We start from the raw sequence: 19,779 nt of genomic DNA on the forward strand, positions 1-19,779 counted from the left end.
GTCATTGATAGTAGACATCTGTCCTGCAGTGGTTCTCAGTACCAGTCATTCATTGACAGTTGGGACAAGGAGGATTATGCCAATACTTTCCATGCTCTCTGTCCTATTTTCTTTTACTAACAGTGCTACATGTCATGGATTACCTTCATTAACTGTCTAGGCTTCACCGTAGATTCTGACACATGAGGTTATGGGAGAAGGTGCCTATATTTACATTTTTATTCTCTGTCTAGTATGCACCTTGAAGTTATAGTTGGAGAGGGTCCCTGCCCATCTCTGGCTGGAAGCTTCCTGTTTAACATTTGTCATACTATGTCAGTGTGTCACTGTTTAATTATAGGCAGTGTGACTCAGTAGAGAGAGACTTGGCCTCAGAATCCGGAAGACCTGGCTTCAAGTCCTGTTTCTGATACATATTGGCTATGTGACTCAGGACAAGACACTTGGCCTCTCAGTATCCCAAACAACTCTCTTAAGAGTTGCAGATATCAGTCTCTATTGGTACAGGGTTTAACTTGTCAGGAGTTTCATATATGAATGAAATTATAGGTCTATCCCCAAAACGTGGAATTGAGTTCCAAACGTAGCATCAGAACTTTTTAATGACAGCTCACTTCCTAAATAAGAACTCTAATTCATGGATAGCATAATGAAGCTAAGTCCTAGCATGGTCTTAGTGGCAGAATGTAGATCAGTGGTACCTCTCAGGTGCAGAGATTTGCCTCACTAGATCTGGGATCCCCAAGGTTCACCCAATACCCTTGGGTTCAGGGATGTCATTCCAGATCCATATAGACTCCTCTTCCTTTCTCTAGCCAGAGTCTCTCCTTCCTCTAAGAGGCTTTGCTGTCATCATTACATCTCTTTCTTGATGTTTCTACTTCCAAACCAGTTTGTGCTTTTTCATCCAGTCCTTTTGTCCAGGGATACTTTTTATTTTGATTCTGAGATCCTGGGACTTCCCTCCAATGCATTTAGCCCCTTTGCTCCAGCCATTATTGACCCTCAAGTTGAACAGTACTTTTCTATTACTCGCAAATCCATACTATCATAGAAATGACCTTAAAGATCAAGTCCAACCTTCTCATTTTACAGATCAGGAAACTGAGGCAAAGAGAAGTTAGTGATGTTCAAGGTTGCACGGATAATTATCAGCAGAATTCAAATGCCAACCTAGTTCCTCCAATTCCAGATCTCACCCTCTGTCCATGAAAGAATCATATAATTATAGTTAGTTGACAGGAACCTTAGATATCATCTCATTCAGTTCTTACTCAGAGCAGGCATCTGTGACCATCACCTCCCAAATCTTTCACAAGATTGTTGTGAAGAATGTAAATGTACAAGCACTTTGTAAAGATGAAGAGAGGTATACAGATTTGAGGCAGTATTATTTCCTGGTGAGCTACAGGGTTGGGACTGCCCTTTATTTCCTTGAGTGTTTTCTGGAGAGCAGAAAGACTGTTGATTCTGCCAGTGGGAGGCAATGACCCTGAAGTCACCTGTCACTGAGGAATGCAATAGCATCTTTGAAGAGCGAGATGGCAGGGACCAGGAGTGCATGATGCCGCCTTCTGCCTCTTCCTCTCTTTGAGTGGCATGTGATACTGCCCTTGGAGCTCTTGTGTTTGGGAAGTGCAGTGAACCATGATTGACAAAGCTGCTTAGTATCAACGCCAAGTACAGATGGAGCAGGGAGTGTAGGAGGGCAGGTCAGCCAATGTGGGGTGGGGGGGGGGGGAGTGAAGAATTGTTGGGAAAACATCAGGGAGACAGTTTCAGAAAAGGTGGCTGTACACACATCTGCCAGCACCACCCCGCCTACGAAGCCATGTTTAAATGTTGTACTTTGTGAAAGGAGTATGCAGAGTTCATAAATAATAAAAGAAAGGAATCTGGACTAGATTAAGATGGGAATGAGAGACTGCTTTTCCATTAGCATGTAAGGGATGTGTTTGGTCTTGTGGCTGTGGGCTAGGATGGAAATGCTGGGGGATGGGAGGCCTAGAGGGAGTATTCTGTGGAAGTTGGGGATCAGCCAAGGTTCTGGAAGAGATGAGCCCGCTGCAAGTGAGACAGCTCTGGGTATGTTAATCTCAGAGATATGGAGAATCACTAAGTCTATTCTGTGAGCCCAATGGAGATGTGTGATACTTTGCTTGCTTCTGTCCTCCTCCTGCCTTCTTGAATCAAGATTCAATATTTCTTCCAAAGGATTACTGCAAAATAAAGCCCAACCTGCAGTGGAGTGCTGGAGTGACTTAATAATGTGCCTGTCTGTGGGTTCACGTAGATAGCATGATGCACACACTACCTATACCTTTGTAGGAATGAATGGCAAGGAGTATGGGGAATGGACTGGGGAGGGCTGGATAACATCCTTGAATACCAGCCAGAAAATTCCGAAGAGCATCTGGGAATGTTAGTGTCTGAGGAGACCTGACTTGCATTTTAAGTAGATTAAGGACACTTAAAAGATATCATCAAGTAATGGATTGAGGATGAGCTTTGGAGTCAGGAAGATTTGGGTTCAAGTCCTTAATCAGACACGAACTATCTGGGTGACCCTGGGCAAATCACTTAGTCTCTCAGTGCCCCCAGGTAGCTCTCTAAGATTAGAGAAATGAATGTTTCAGTTTAGAGGTATGGCTTGTATTTAGGTCAATACTGTATCATACTGGAAAGAATGTTGAACTAAGAGCCAAGAGACCTGAGTCTTATCTTTCTTATTAAGCTGGTAGTGTCACCTTGGGCAAATGAGCCCTTCTGCTCCTCAGTTTCTTCATCTGTAAAATAAGAAGTTTGGACCAGTTCCCTCTAAGGTTGCTTCTTGCTCTGAAGCCCTTGAATCTATGAGTGTCATCCCCAGGAGAAAGATTTCTGAGGCTTACTTTACTCTTTGATGTTTCCTTCTGCTCCCCCATGACTTAAGGACACTGTGAGGCTGAAGTCCTTTCCCAGCTCACACTTCCCTGTGTTTAAGACTCCGATAAAGAGCTACTTAAGGATAATTGCTTGCACCAATTCCTTACCCTCATGGGGACAAGAATTAAGGACTGGCTTCTTATGACAGTCTCAAACAATAGTAGATTGTCTGCAGAGCAGCTGCCGATGTTAAAACTTCACTGGTGTTCAGTATGAAACTGGCCATTGGTTTAGACATTTTTTTTCAGTCATATCTACTCACACAAATCACAGAGTAACAGCAGTTTAGAGTCAGAAGATGTCTTAGAATCCAGTCAATACCTGAACAGGAGTTTCCTCTCTAACACCCTTGACAAGAGGTCATCCAGTGTCCACTTAAAGACCTCCATTAAAGGGGAACTTGCTTCCTCCCAAGGCAGCCTACTTTACCATGGGATACTGCTAATTGTTGGGAGTTTTTTCTTACATCAAGGTGAAATCTGACTCAGCAACTTATACCTTTTGCTAGCCCTGCCCTCTGAGACCAAGCAGAAAAAGCCTAATCCAGGGGTGGGGAACCTGCAGCCTCAAGGCCACATGTGACCCTCTAGGTCTTCAAGTGCTTTCGATTCCTGCCCCTGGACTAATCCCTCTTACACATCAAGTCATCAAGCTTCTAATAAGTGCTTAGTATGTGCCAACACTGTGGAAGGCTCTGGGGAAGCCAAGAAAGGCAAAACAACAGTGTCTTCAGGGAGCTCATGATCTTCCTCATCTTGGATCCTGACTAGCTTCTATGGTGTTAGTTCTTCTAGTTTCCTGTCACTTTCCAATTTGACAAGCATTCTTCCACCTATGCTTCCATTCAAGTCTTTGACTCAAGTATTTACAGCACAAAGACTGACCTTTGTCATGATGTGACATGACCTTAGGGTACTTCACACTAGTCTTCCCTCTGAGTTAACACTATCCAGGAATGACTGCTCTTTGGGTCCTATCATTCAACCAGTCTAATTCCATGTAACTCTACTATTATCTAGCCCACATGTGGACCATGAGAAACCTGATCAATACTTTGCTGAAAAATATGCATAGAATGTGTGGACTGTTTCCCTAATCTACTAACCTAGTACTTTGATACTTTGAAAGAGGAAAAGAAAGCAATTCTATTGAAAATGAATAAAATGCTTTATTTTAATTGAAAGAGAAAAAGTGTTTATAGTAAGACTATTTAAATATTGAAAAATATTCATGCAAAGAAACTGTATTAAAATATTCTTACCATGAACATAGTATAATGCATAAATCTGTACATTATTTTAACAAACAAAGAACCATTGAAGGGGAAAGTTTCTTTCAATTCAATAAATGTTTTATTCATTTTCATTATTAATGTTTGCTTCAACTTCAATCAATACACAAGTTTTTATTAAGCACTTACTATGTTTCAGGTACTATGCTAGGCACTGGGAGTACAAAGGAAAAAAAAGAAAATTTCCTCCCCTTCAGGGGCTTATGTTGTATCAGAAGAGATGACATGAGCACATGCATTAAGTATAAGCAATGTACAATAAGAATACACAAAACAAGTGTTAGGAAAGAATTTTGGAGTGAGTACTTCTAGGAACTGGAGAGATAGGGAAATGCACTTGAGAAGAGTCTTAAGGAGAGCATTCTCATCATTGTTTTCTTCTTCCTTATCTTCCTTTCAGTGTTGTCAGCTTTACCATCATTCATTGCATTTGAAAGGCAGGACTTTTTGAAACCCTGGCTAATACATTAAGAAGCTGTTCTTTCTCATGTAGTTACATTCACTGAAGACTGGAGAATTTTTCCTCCTGATATGGGCACAGGATACTGGCAGACAGTGACAAAAACACTCAAGTTTTTTTTTTTTCCTTTTTTAATTAATATATTTTCTTTTGACACATTGTACAAAACCCCAGTTTACTGACATTTGAATTCTCTACATTGCCTGTGGACAGCTAGGTGGTGCACTAGATAGAATGCTGGTCCTGGAGACAAGAGGACTCATTTTTGTGAGCTCAAATCTGACGTCAGGCACTTATTAATGATGTGATGCAGGGCAAATCACTTAACCCTGTTTGCCTCAGTTTCCTCATCTGTAAAATGATCAAGAAAGAAAATGGTAAATTGCTTCAGTATCTTTGCCAAGAAAACCCCTAATGGGGTCACAAAGAGTTGGACATGACTGAAAGATGACTGAACAACATTATCCCTTCATAGACAAAAAAAGCAGAAAAGCATGAGGGGGCCTAATAGTATATGTAAGTTTATCCTTCATTGGTCCTTTTTTTCTCATAATAAAATGCAGGTTTTGCTTTTGATGTTGGTTAGAAGCAGTCTTTGTTGTTCAATTGTTTCAGACTCTTTGTGACCCCATTTGGGGTTACCTTCTCCAGCTCATTTTATGGATGAGGAAACTGAAGCAAACAGAGTTAAGTGACTTGCCCAGGGTCATACAGGGTAAATGTCTCAGGCCATATTTGAACTCAGGAAAATGAGTCTTCCTGACTCCAAGCCTGTAATTCTATCCACTGTGCCACTTTGCACAGAAGCGGTATAGCATGATTAATAAAGGGAGCTGAATAATGGCAAGAAAACTGGGTTACAAGCCCTGCCTCTATTACAATAGTCTTGATCCCAAGATCCCCTTACAATTTTAAAAATGATTTGGGATTCCAAAGAGCTTTTGTTTATGACATTTTAATTTTTAATATAGAAAACATTGACAGATATATGTCAATATTTTCCATATCAGAAATTAGAATGTCATTTTCTAAAAGATTTAATAATTTATTAAAAATAACAATAACAAATCCATTACACGTTAACATAAATAACATATATTTTATGAAAATTAACACATTTTCTAAATTTAAAAAAAAAGAGTAGTGAGAAGAATGGCATTATTTTATAAACTTTTGCATACCTCTTTAATGTCTGGCTTCATAGAAAGCAGCTGTATTCTCTTATCAGCTCCTTCATTCAATCTGTTATAGTTTGTTGTTTTTGTTGAAAAATATGGAGAAAATCCAGGTTCTCACAGATATGTAGTTTAAAAAGGGAGGAGTATTTTAATAGGTGAATAATGTCTTAGTATTATTGTGTAAATAGTTTTGACCTCTTAGACCACATGAATGGGGCTCAGGGACTCCCAGCGGTCAATGGACCCACTTTGTGTACTTCTTCTCATATATGTAGGTCCATAGGCAAATCACTTAACCTCTCAGTGTCCCAGGTAACTATCTAAAACTACATAAGGTACAAACAAGTTGCTTCCTGCGTTGGTGGAGGGAATTTCTTCACCAGGAATTCTTTGTACTAATGAAATTACTAGTGGGGTGGGGCATTGCTTATATCTGAGTTTTGTTGCTGTTTAAAGTTGTCTTGATTTATGCACTTGTAGTAATGTTATATATTGTTCTTTTATATTATTATTTTCATTATGCATCATTTCGCAAGTCTTCCCATATTTCTTTTAATTTTTCATGTTCATCATCTTTCATGACACATTAAATATACCACAATCTATTTAGCTATTCCTTTGGGCTTATGGTTTGTTTCCAATTTTAAATATTGTTAATATGAATATTTTTGTACAGATAGGTCTTTTGTTGTTATTGACCTTTTGGGGGAATAAACCCAATAGTAGATTTGCTGAGTCTGTTAAACTTATTTTTTAGCTTTATCATATAATTCTAAATTGTTTCCCAAAATGGTTGGATTAATTCACAGCCCTGCCAGTAATGAATTAGCTTTTCTCCTTTAAGACATTTCCTCGAATATTGAATTTGATCATATTTTGCCCTCTTTGCCAATTTCATAAGAATGAAGTAGTAATATGTGAGTTATTTCCATTTCTATTTCTTTGATTATTAGTGATTTTTTTACATGTTAGAAGTCTTTGATAGTTTACATTTCTTCTTTTAAAAACTGATTTTTTCCCATACATTGACCCTGGAAAATGGCACTTAATCTTGTAGATATGTGTCAGATAAACCAATCAACTAACAAACATTTATTATCTATTTTGTGCCAGGCACTGTGCTAAGTGTTGGGGATGCAAAAAAATGGCCAAAGACGGTTCTTGTTCTCAAGACACTTACAATCTAATGGGGAAGACAATATGCAAACAAATACATATAAAGCAAGCTATATACAGGATAGATAGGAAATGATTAATAGAGAGAGGTCAGTAAAGAGAGGTTGGGGAAAGCTTCTTGTAGAAGGTACAATTTTAGGTGGGACTTAAAGGAAACTAGGGAGTTCAATAGTCAAAGCAGAGGAGAAAGACCATTTTTGTTGATGTTTTATGTCAGATATTACCAAAGAGGTTTCCTGCAAAAAGTACTTCCAGTGGCTATATTTTTCCTTATTTTAGCTGCATTTATTTTATTTATGCAAAATCTCTTTATTTGCATATAATTAATAAAGACTATTTGGACATTATGGGTACTTAGCAAGTAAATCTCTCATAACAGTTATGAAGAGCTATAAAATCCTTTTGTCTGTAAAGTTTTTCATGGTATTTCTTTTTATATTTATCTCATTTACCAGTTTTGAATTTATTTTGATCTATGGTGTGAGATGCTCATCTAAGTCTGTTTTCTGCCAAACTGTTACCCACTTTTCCCAGCAGTTCTTCTTTAAGAAAGTATTATTACCCCAGCATTTTGTGTTTTGAGTTTATCAAAGACTAGACTGTTGTAAGTACTTTGTTCAAAGTCTTAGCCCAGTGCCTGGCACATAGTAGGCACTTGATAAGTGTTTATTGAATTGAATTGAATATTAATTGCATTGATCAACTTTTCTGTTTTTATGTAGTACCAGATAGTATGGATAATTAATGCTTTCCAATGTAATTTCACATCTGATAATGGCAAACTTTGATTTCCACTTTTTTATTTATTTTCTTAAGGGTGAGGTTATACCCTTTATCTCATTTATCATAGAAGCTTCAGACAGCTCAGTTGCATGATTCAATTAAACAGAAGAGTAAGCTAAGTACTAACATGTTTTTAATCACTTTGAGAAAAATAAAGCACTTTGATCATTGGTTAAAAATAGATGATGCCATGCAGACATATCTCATGGTAGGCTGAAGGAATTAGATGTATTTTTGTGCTGCATATTAAAACAGCAAGTCATTGAAGACAAACTAGTTACACTGGGGAAAGAAAATTTCAGAAAGGATGACCAACTCCTTGGAGTAGAAAGAAGCCTAGGCTACTCATCTGTACTTTTTTGTACTTTTTCTACTGGAAGGCACCAGTCTTCAGAGCCTAGCAGAGAGCTACACATATGAGGCAACTAGGTGGTAGGTACAGTGTATAGAACAATGGATCCAGGGTCAGGTAGACCTGGGTTCAAATGTTGCCTCAAACACTTAGGAAGTATCTGACCTAGGCCAAGTCATTTAACTGCCCTCTGTCACAGATTTCTTGTCTATGTCATGAGAGTAATAATAGCAACTTAAGGTTGTTGTGAAGATGAGAGAATATTTTAAAATCACTTTGTGGACCTTAAAGTACTATATAAATGGTAGCTATTATTTCATGGGGCAGCTACGTGGTGCAGTGGCTAGAGTGCCAGGCCTAGAGTTGGGAAGACTCTTCTTCCTGAGTTCAAATGTAGCTTCAGGGACTACCTGAGTGACCCTGGACAAGTCACTTAACCCTGGTTGCCTCTGTAAAAATCTGTAAAATGAAGTGGCATCTATAAAAAAGGAAATGGCAAATTAGTCCAGTATCTCTGCCAAGAAAACCCCAAATAGGGACATAACTGAAAAGCGACTAACCATCATCATCACCAATTATTACATAGCTGTTTGGGCATTGTCTTCTCCCCTTAGACTGTGAACTTCTTGAGAGCAAAGACTTTTTGTGTGCTCCAAGTTTGCAGGGACTGTTTTTGTAATAACTGCCTTTGCTATACCTGCTTATTAAAAGCCTTTTGAAAAGCAAATTAGGCTACTAGCTGATTATCAAAAAGAAGTCCCCTGGTGAGGGTTCATGAGCAATAGCACTGGAAAAAGCCCAGCCCCTCAGTGTTACCCTTAGAACCTTGAATAGTAATAGTCAGCTGCAGCTGCCAAGGGGAGTGGGAATTGTCAGGTCAGCCAACTTGCCAATTGGAGTACGAATTGAGCAAGTAGCCCCGAGTGAGGCTACATTTTAAAAAATATATTCTTACCCTTTTGGTCCTTCAAATAATTTGTTACTAGTTTGCCTGATTTTATAGGGTATTCTCTTGGTAATTTTATTGATTCAGCATTCAATCTATTGATTAATTTGGGAGGTATAATTATTTGTGTAATGTTGGGACAGTGTACCATTGAACATAGACTATGTCTATATGTAATTATGTCTTTCCTTGTTTCTACAAAAATAATTTTGTAATTACATTTACAGAAGTCCTGCAGGCCTTGATTGTTAATTCTCAGCTATATAATGCATTTGTTATTTAAAATGATATTTCTTTTATCTCTTCTTGGTTTTTGTTCAGAGTATAAATAATTTTTTTCTGAATGTATTTTGTATCTTCCTGTATTATTGAAGCAATTTATTATTTTCATTAATTTTGTTGATTTCTGCAGTTTTCAAAGTGAACTATTTAATTATCAATACAGATATTGTTGCATCTTCTTTGCTATTGATTCTTTGCTTAATTTTTCTTATCTTATTGCTGTAGCCAGAATTTCTAGTACTATGTAAAATAATAATGGTGATATTGGCCCTCCTTATTTCATTCTTGCTGTTATTGGGAAAGCTTCCAGTATTTTTCCATTAATCTTCAATAATGCTAGCCCTTGATTTTAGATAAATGCTTTTGATCATATTAAGGAAAAGTCCTTTCATTCCTGTGCTTCTTAGTGTGTTTAATGGAAATGAAAGATACATTTATTGCAGGCTTTAGCTGTATCTATTGACAATAACCATGCAGTTTTTATTATTAATAAGATTTATTATGCTAATTATATTTCAAATCTGGAGCCATTCATTTATTCTGGATATAAAACCAGCTTTGCCATAAGGAATAAATTTTTGGATATGTGGCTATTATATCTTTGCCAGAATTTTATCTAATGTTTTTGTATCAATATTCATTAGCAATGTTCATTTATTGTTCTTTTTCTCTGCTTTTTCACTTCCTATTCTGAGAATCAGGTTTGTGTTTTTCTTATAGAAAAAGTTTAGTAGTGCCTTCTTTCTCAATTTAAATAATTTATGTAGCAAAGGGTTTATTTGGTTTTTTAAATGTTTGCTGAAATCCATTTCAAAATCTATCTGGAATTTGAAATTTTTCCCTTAAGATTTCATTTATGATTTTGCTTGATTTCTGTTTCTGAGATTAGATCATATATTTCTTGCTTTGTTAATTCCTTTTTTGGTGGATGTTGAACCATTTCATTTATATTTTTTTAGCTATATGATTCAGTATATTATTTTTAAAATAATTAATTTCATTTCTATTTGTTTCCCATTTTTTTGTTTAGTTAGGTAGTTTTTCCCCTTTTCTTTAAAAATGAAATTAGCTAATAGTTCATCATTTAAAAGCCTTTTAAAAGAACCAACACTTTGGTTTATTGGTTCAGTAATTTTGTTTATTTTCTACTTGACTTTTAATCTTGCTTTTAATTTTTAACAACTTTTTATGTTCATTTCAGGGCTATTGATTCATTAGTTTTCTTTAATTTTATGATTAGTTCATTTATCCTTCCTCCTCCTCCTCCTCCTCTCTCTCTCTCTCAGTATACATACACACACACAAACACACACACACACATATATATATATATGTATATATATATCGATCTAGGAATTGTTTTAATTGTATACCATGTGTTTTTGGTATACTGTCTTCTTATGATCATTCTCTAATATAATTTGTCACTGTTCCTACAATTTGGTCTTTGATCCAGTTACTTTTTTAGGATGTTTTTGTCTCGATATCTGAATCAATCTTTTGGTATTTCTCATTTCCCATTTTTCCTCCATTCTCGTTTGTAAGAGATGTGCTTAAGATTTCTACCTTTCTGTATTTGTTTGTGTTACCATAATATGTGATAATTTTTTGTCTTAGTCCCATGGGGATCTGAGAATTGATATAGTCCTTAAAATCCCCATTTATAAGTTTCCCTGGTTCTGTCAAATAGTTTTCTCAGCATTTGGTCAAATTGTATAATTTCATCTTTAACAATTTTTATTTTATATAGGAGTTGTCAGGCTCTGACAGATAATATTAAAATAACCTAGAATTTCCTATCATACTCTCTAGGCTTTAAAAATGTTACCTTTTCCCAAGATGGTGGCTGGTAAGCAGGGACTAGCGTGAGCTCCGTACAGAGTCCCTCCAAAAACCTATAAAAAATGGCTCTGAACCAATTCTAGAATGGCAGCACCCACAAAACAGCAGAGGGAAGTAGGATCCAGCCCAGGACAGCCTGGATGGTCTCTGGGTGAGGTCTATCCCACACGGAGCTGGGAGCTGGGAGCTGGGAATGGAGTGGAGCAGAGCCCAGCCTGAACGGCATGGACTAACAAGACCAGCAACCGGGCAGAGCATGCCCTAGCGCCCTGAATCAGTGAGCTGCGGCAGTTGCCAGACCTCTCAACCCACAAACGCCAAAGACTGCGGAGAAGGTTAGTGGGAAAAGCTGCGAGAGTGGAAGGAGTTCGAGGCCCAGCTTCCAGTCCCGGGGGCAGCGGAGGTGGGGCAGTTACAGCTGTTGTTACTTCTGGCTCCAGGCCCACCTGGTGGGAGGAATTAAGTGGGAGATCAGAGCAGGAGAGCACAGCCTGCCGAAGATCTGAGCCCAGTCCGGGTTGGGGGTTCTTGGGGAAGGAGGAGTGCTGGTGTGGCAGAGCTGGCACATCCCCCCCCAAACGTGGAACATAGAACTCTCTAGTCTATAAGCAGTCATACCCCACTGAAAAACTCAAAGGTCAAGTTAGTTGGCTGGGAATATGGCCAGGCAGCGAAAACGCACCAAGATTCTGTCTCAGACTTTGCATTCTTTCTTTGCTGACAAAGAAGACCAAAACATACAGCCTAAAGAAGTCAATAAAGTGCAAGAGCCTACACCAAAAGCCTCCAAGAAAAACATGAACTGGTCCCAGGCCATGGAAGAGCTCAAAAAGGATTTGGAAAAGCAAGTTAGAGAAGTAGAGGAAAAATTGGGAAGAGAAATGAGAAGGATGCGAGAAAACCATGAAAAACAAGTCAATGACTTGCTAAAGGAGACCCAAAAAATGCTGAAAAATACACTGAAGAAAACAACACCTTAAAAAACAGACTAACTCAAATGGCAAAAGAGCTCCAAAAAGCTAATGAGGAGAAGAATGCCTTGAAAGGCAGAATTAGCCAAATGGAAAAGGAGGTCCAAAAGACCACTGAAGAAAATACTACTTTAAATATTAGATTGGAGCAAGTGGAAACTAGTGACTTTATGAGAAATCAAGATATTATAAAACAGAACCAAAGGAATGAAAAAATGGAAGACAATGTGAAATATCTCCTTGGAAAAACCACTGACCTGGAAAATAGATCCAGGAGAGAGAATTTAAAAATTATTGGACTACCTGAAAGCTGTGATCAAAAAAAAAAGCCTAGATATCATCTTTCAAGAAATTATCAAGGAGAACTGCCCTGATATTCTAGAGCCACAGGGCAAAATAGAAATTGAAAGAATCCATCGATTGCCTCCTCAAATAGATCCCAAAAAGAAATCTCCTAGGAATATTGTCGCTCCCAGCTCAGAGCTCCCAGATCAAGGAGAAAATACTGCAAGCAGCCAGAAAGAAACAATTTGAGTATTGTGGAAACCCAATCAGAATAACCCAAGATCTGGCAGCTTCTACATTAAGAGATCGAAGGGCTTGGAATACGATATTCCGGAGGTCAATGGAGCTAGGATTAAAACCAAGAACCACCTACCCAGCAAAACTAAGTATCATGTTCCAAGGCAAAATATGGATTTTCAATAAAATAGAGGACTTTCAAGCTTTCTCAGTGAAAAGACCAGAACTGAATAGAAAATTTGACTTTCAAACACAAGAATCAAGAGAAGCATGAAAAGGTAATCAAGAAAAAGAACAAGAAAAAGAAATTGCAAGGGACTTACTAAAGGCGAACTGTTTTGTTGACATTCCTACATGGAAAGATGACAAGTATGATTCATGAGACCTCAGTATTAGGGTAGCTGAAGGGAATATGCATACGTATATGTTTATGTATATATATATATGGGTGAATGTGTATGTATGTATATATCTATGTGTGTGTGTATATATATATATATATATATATATATATATATATATATATATAGAGAGAGAGAGAGAGAGAGAGAGAAGAGAGAGAGAGAGAGAGAGAGAGAGAGAGGAGAGAGCGGACACAGGGTGAGTTGAAGATGAAGGGAAGATATGTAAAAGAAATAAAATCAAATTAAGGGATGAGAGAGGAACATACTGAGAGAGGGAGATAAGGAGAGATAGAATGGGATGGATTATCTCCCATAAAGGTGGCAAGAGGAAGCAGTTCTGTGGGAGGAGGGGAGAGGGCGGATGAGGGGGGAATGAGTGAACATTGCTCTCATGCTCTCATCAGATTTGGCCTAAGGAGGGAATATCATACATACCCAATTGGGAATCTTACCCCACAGGAAAAAAGAGGGAAGAAGATAAAAAAAATGGGGGGGATGATGAAGGGGAGGGCAGATGGGGGTGGTGGTAGTCAAAAACAAACACTTTCGAAAGGGGACAGGGTCAAGGGAGAAAATTCAATAAACGGGGATGGGTTGGGAAGGAGCAAAATATAGTTAGTCTTTCACAACATGAGTATTGTGGAAGGGTTATACATAATGATACACATGTGGCCTATGTTGAATTGCTTGACTTCTTAGGGAGGGTGGGTGGGAAGAGAAGAGGGGAGAGAATTTGGAACTCAAAGTTTTAAAAACAGATGTTCAAAAACAAACAAAAATGTTTTTGCATGCAACTAGAAAATAAGATACACAGGCAATGGGGCGTAGAAATTTATTTTGCCCTACAAGAAAGGAAGAGAAAAGGGGATGGGAGGGGAGTGGGGTGACAGAGGGGAGCACTGACTGGGGAACAGGGCAACCAGAATTTACGCCATCTTGGAGTGGGGGGGGAGGGTAGAAATGGGGAGAAAATTTGTAATTCAAACTCTTGTGAAAATCAATGCTGAAAACTAAATATGTTAAATAAATTTAAAAAAAATGTTACCTTTTCCTTGAAGATCTTAGTTGTTATGGCATCAAGTACACATGTTTAGTATTGATATTGTTTAACTACTATGGTGCTTTTAATCATGAAGTAATATTTCCTGCTCGTTTTTCTTGTTGTTTTTGTCTCATCCGGTATGATGGATGTAACTCCTGGTCTTTAAAAAAATAGTCAATCAAAACATGAAAGGTTTCAATTCAGTTCTTAACTTTGAATCTGCGAGTCTATGTTTTAGGTAAGTTTCTTGCAAGCAGCAAATTACTGGGTTTTATTTTCAAATCCATTCTCCAACTTGCTTTATTTTTATTATTGAATCCAATCAATTAATATTGCAGTATATATACATAAATATATACACACACATGTGTATATACAGATTTACTGTTAAATCAATCTCTCTCTGTCTCTCTCTGTCTGTCTCTTTCTCCCTCCCTCTGTCCCTCCTTCCCTCAGTCCTTCTTTCTCCCTCCCTTCTTCCTTTCCTCCCTCCCTCATCAGCACAAGGTACTATATAGTAACTTTGATTTTTAAGAGCATCCTTACACTTTCTATTACTACCAGTCACCTTTCTCATCAAAATACAGATGAAACTTATCTTACCTTGTAATGATATAGTGATAATCCCTCCTCCCACTCCAATATTTAACAAAGATAGATCTAGTTAGTCTATTTTTATAATCTTTAACATTAGGAAATGCCTTCTTTTACTGAATCCCAAATCCTTCTCTTTGATTATATTTCATTTGAGGTTTTAGAATCCAAGAAATATTTTACTTCTTCCTACCTCTTGTGATTTCCATTTAGTCCACCTCATGATTCGTTTTTGTTAATTACCTTTTCAACAGATTCTACCCTAAAATTCCTGGCCTTTTTATTTCCCATGACCCTTACACTAGGTGTGGTTTAAAAGTTTCAGTATCTACCAGCTCACTATAATATGGAAGAACTGAGTTACCCTTTATTCATTATTTGAATAAAAGTTTATATTATGTTTTAACTGTTATTATTTTTCAGATCCTTGGTCAATTTACATCTAATTTGCATCTAATTAATTTGCATCTAATCTCTTCCAAGTTCTGTATTTCTCAGCCCCCTCTCCCCCATATTTCACATTTCTTCCTCCTCCACAATTTTTTTCTAGCCTTTATGAACAATGTTTTCTGATATTGATGTATATTCACTTTACTTAGGGAGTGAAGGACAGTTTTCAATCATTTTCCATATCACATTCCATGTAAGTAAATTCTTGTAAGAGTCCCTCTTTGATCCTGAATCTCTGAAATTTGGCTACTACATTTCTGTTCGAATTAAACCTGGAGTGCTCCTATGGGTATCCCATGGATTACTGTGGTTTATTTTTCTGTTTTCAGTAATTCCAGTGTAATTTTCTAATTTATCTTGAGATATGGCGGCAACACTTGGTGGTTTTTTTTTAATTTTCTAGAAGACTGTTAATTCTCAAATGATTTATTCAAGCTCTTGCCTCTAGATCTACCACATTGGTTTATAAAAATCCAAAAATTTGAAGTTTATTCTTTTAAAAATTTTTGATGTATTCCATCTTCTACTACCTTTGCTTATTTCTTTCATCCTAAGTGATTCTGCTTTTATGAATGTCCACGGCCTCATTGATATTTTCTACTGTCTTTTCTGTTATCAATTCTTAAATTCTTCATGAATTATTCCTTCAATAGTCCTAGTTATAGTCTTATAGGTTTCAGGACTTCTGCTGTATATCTTATTGCCATTCTAAACCACTCTGAAAAGTCTTGTGCTGTACCCCTTCTGTCCTCAATGAATGATGGTATTGTAGTCTTTTTTCTTTCCTTCTGGATATTTTTATTCACTTAATTTTAGTCCACATCACCTATTTATTATGTTATGGCCTCATTTTACCTGCCTATTTATTTTGTTAATTTTCTTTTTAAAACAATTGGATGCAACAGCACCCCCTCAACAAGCATCCACATAACTTGCTCTACAAAGAACATTTTCCCAAACAGCAATTTTATTTATTGTTAACAGAAAGAAAGGATGTGCCCTTTGATTTTGATAGCATGATATTAACATTGGCCATTATATTTGATAAGTTTAGTTGCCTTTCCATATCAACTTCATTCACATTAATATAATCATTTTTCATATTTGTCTTTCTGTTCTGCTTTCTTCAGTTTGCTTTACTGTATCTTATGTATTCCTACATTCTCTGAATTGTTCTTATTTATCATTCATTATTATATAATCATATTACCTAACATTTCTAGAACACAGTTTGTTTAGCCATTCTCCAAATGCAGGCCACATATCCTGTTTCCAACTTAAAAACACACACACTCACACACACACACACACACACACACACACACACCATAACACAATTAATAATTCCATGAACATTTTTGTATAGATGTCTGTATTTCCTGTAAAGGTTTTCCTGTCAGTATTTTCCTTTCCTGTTTTTTTTTTTGTTCTTTTAAAAGAAACAGCCAATTTCAGTTTTTTTAGTGTTGAAGAGCAGCTGAGTTTGGTCAAGGCTACTTACATCACTATCTAGCCATGACCTCTTGTTCCAATTAGATTCTTCCCTTTGGTGCTTGTCCTTGGAGGGTTTATTTATAACTAGTTGCAGTATTGTGAACAAACACTATTTGAAAATTTGCATTGTGATTGAATTCTTTGACCAAAATTACCTCTCCTACTGTACAATCTACTCATGATAACCCCCTCTCTATTTAACTAGGGCAGAGCTCAGACAACAGACACAATCATTTACTAAGACTGTATTTGAACAGAGACTGACAGCCCTAATGGAACATTGATATCTACAGAATTTTAAAAGACCTAGGGGAAGGCCTCCAATGAGTTAGGCAGATACTCTGTGGTTAATTTATGGTAGGACATGGACAAACACTAAATAAAATGAAAAAAATGTGGGTGAGTTGTAATCTGTCCCATTGGAAGTCTTGCTCATATCAATGAGATTACTCTCTTCTGAAGTCACTACTTGTCAAACCACCAAATGGGTGAGTGGATTTTTTCCTGGATATTGTTATCCATGAAAGCAGCATCATAGTATAATTGATAGGGCTGACTTGGAGTGAAAAAGTCCCAGATTCAAGTCCTACTATAGGTACCTACTGGCTATGTGATCCTTGGCATGTCAGTTAACATTTTAATGTTCTAGGCAACTCTCTCAGACCATAGTTTTCAGGGAAGATGCTGCCCTGTATTAGTTCAGGTAGTTTGCCATATCAGGGCATTAAAGTACAGTCTCTATCCCTATTTTTATTGTCTAATAAACTTGTGACTAGATTTGTCTCCCATTTAAATAATTCATCAAGTAACCACTACATTGATTTTTAATTGATGTCTTTTTTTATCAGTTCATTCCAAATATACTCTTCCTTCCCCCTCCCACCCCTACAACTCTATCTTACCACAAAGAAGAAGTGCCACAGTACCAACAGCATTTAGGCACCACTTCTTATGAAGACTGATTGAATCCTTTTATAAACACTACTGCAGTATACCAGAGTTCAACATTTTTTTGGAGGTCTTATCTTAAAACATGCCTTCTCTACCAATGGTAGCAAGAATGGAATTATAAGCTCTACTCAGGTTTTATACAAACTGAACAAATTGTGGCATATGGATATAACAGGTTATTTTTGCATCATAAAAAGTTACTAATATGAAGAGCTTATAAAAACTTGAAAAGACTTATAAAGAATGATGTGGCATGAAGGAAGCAGAATCAGGGAAACAATATATACAATAGCTAACCCAAGGTTACTGGTACCATATCTGGAAATGACTGATGTAAAAAATAAAAGATATTGATGAAACTTGAATTTAGAAAGGAACTTAATGGATATGTACCTCTGATTTTCATCTTTATGTTACAGGCCTCAACTTACCATCATATCCAAGAAATCATGGTTCAACTGCTTCGCACAGTGAATAGGACAGTTATCACTATGGGGCGTGACCACAGTCTGATTGTGAGTAGTATTTTCCTTCTATTCAGATGCCTCAGGATCCTGCCTGGAGCCTATTTCTGAAAACCTTTGGACAAATTCGGATAAGCCAAGACGCAATTCATACCTTAGCTGCAGCATCCACCACAGGTCATGTCTCTGTGGGAATGGGTATTCCCATGGCAAATTTGGCATCTACAAGGAAGGTTCAAGGACCTGAAATAAAACCATTTGGGATTTGTCCACTTTTCTCAGGAGAGCAAAGGAACTGAACTAATTCTTTGGTGAAGGTGGAGAAACACAGGGTTCCCTTTATTGAGAGGTGGTTAGAGTGAGATTGAGGTTTTTAGCGTAAGGTAATCAGTCATATCTGCTTTGGCTTCCTAGTGAGGTCGGTGCTCACATTCAGGGTCCACAAAGCATGCTATATTAGTAAGGGCTAGGTAGATTAGATATTTTTCAGGAATACTCTTTGTTCACACAATGTTCCCCAAGAGTCCATAGACTTGATTTCTTTATAGGACTGATTTGGTATGCCACATCTCCCAATAACCACAGAACAAGATTTTTACCAAGAAACACATGGTTTTCCCCTGAGTTGGGGATACCTAATCCTTTGATAAGTCATTATCCTGGCTCTCCTATACTTCTCCTTTCTACATATTCAAGTTCTACTCCCAATACTTCAGATGTCATCCAATTTACTTGAAACCAGCATCTTAAGGCCTCAGGTTTAAGTGTCTTCCATAGGGACCTACCCTCACTTATACAACAGTTCACCCACTTCACTATTTTAGCATCCCTAACCAGCCACCATATTAGATTTTGCGCCCATGAAGCACATAAAAAAGATATCAAATATCTCCACTCATTTGCTCAGGCACAGACATCTGGATGAGCAGAGTTCAAAGGTCTATGAAATGCTTTAAAAATTTTTTTATAAGCACAACATACTGAGGCAGTACATCACATAAGTCGCACACCTGCTTCTCCACAGCAGGAATAGGTTAAGTATCTTTGTTCTTACTCGCCTGGCCTTGTACATCTCCCCATATCTTTAAAATGCACATTGTTACTTAGAATGATCTTAACACACCCTAGAGGTAACTTTTGTGAACATCCCATCTCTTACTTTTCCAAGATGTAAAGAAATGGCAGTCAATTCATTTGGCCAATTAAAAAATGACAGGTTCTCTACATTGTATCCTTCCAATGTCTTCTCAAGCTGTCAATGGAATTGGTACATTATAGTCTGTCACCTCCCTTCAGACACACCACCGAGTTATCAGACAAAAGGCTAATGTGAACCATTGGTGTATTCCTTCAAGGACTCAAGGTTTACCTTTATTGGGTAGGAGGGGTAAAGAAAGAAGGGTTTGAAGAATATGCCTGCTGGTTACGTTCTGCTTTAAAAGTACAAAGTGACCTTGTGGTCTCTTCTAAGCCTTCTTTAATACCAGATGGAGGCCTGTGCCAATAATTGCTATAGTATGTGCTATGTCCATGTGTTCCTTGATTCTGGTCTCTGGTCCTCAGTCTTCTCTAGCTTTGCTGCTATAATCACTGTGGATCGTGTGGGCTTGAGACTAGCTCTTTGGGGAAAAGTGGAGTTCCTCCATTTGCGT

At 37.4% G+C, this 19,779-nt stretch overlaps 1 protein-coding gene across 1 annotated transcript in view; it reads left to right on the plus strand.

Annotated features, from left to right (window-relative positions):
* DOCK2 (dedicator of cytokinesis 2) overlaps positions 1 to 19,779 on the plus strand; it is a 513,031-nt gene that overhangs the window by 224,369 nt on the left and 268,883 nt on the right. Inside the window, exon 27 of the mRNA XM_036749404.1 lies at positions 18,083 to 18,178. Within this exon, the coding sequence (XP_036605299.1) occupies positions 18,083 to 18,178 (96 nt within the window). The remainder of the gene's footprint in view (positions 1 to 18,082; positions 18,179 to 19,779) is intronic.

Source organism: Trichosurus vulpecula, chromosome 3, assembly GCF_011100635.1.
Source record: "Trichosurus vulpecula isolate mTriVul1 chromosome 3, mTriVul1.pri, whole genome shotgun sequence".
Classification (NCBI taxonomy): domain Eukaryota; kingdom Metazoa; phylum Chordata; class Mammalia; order Diprotodontia; family Phalangeridae; genus Trichosurus; species Trichosurus vulpecula.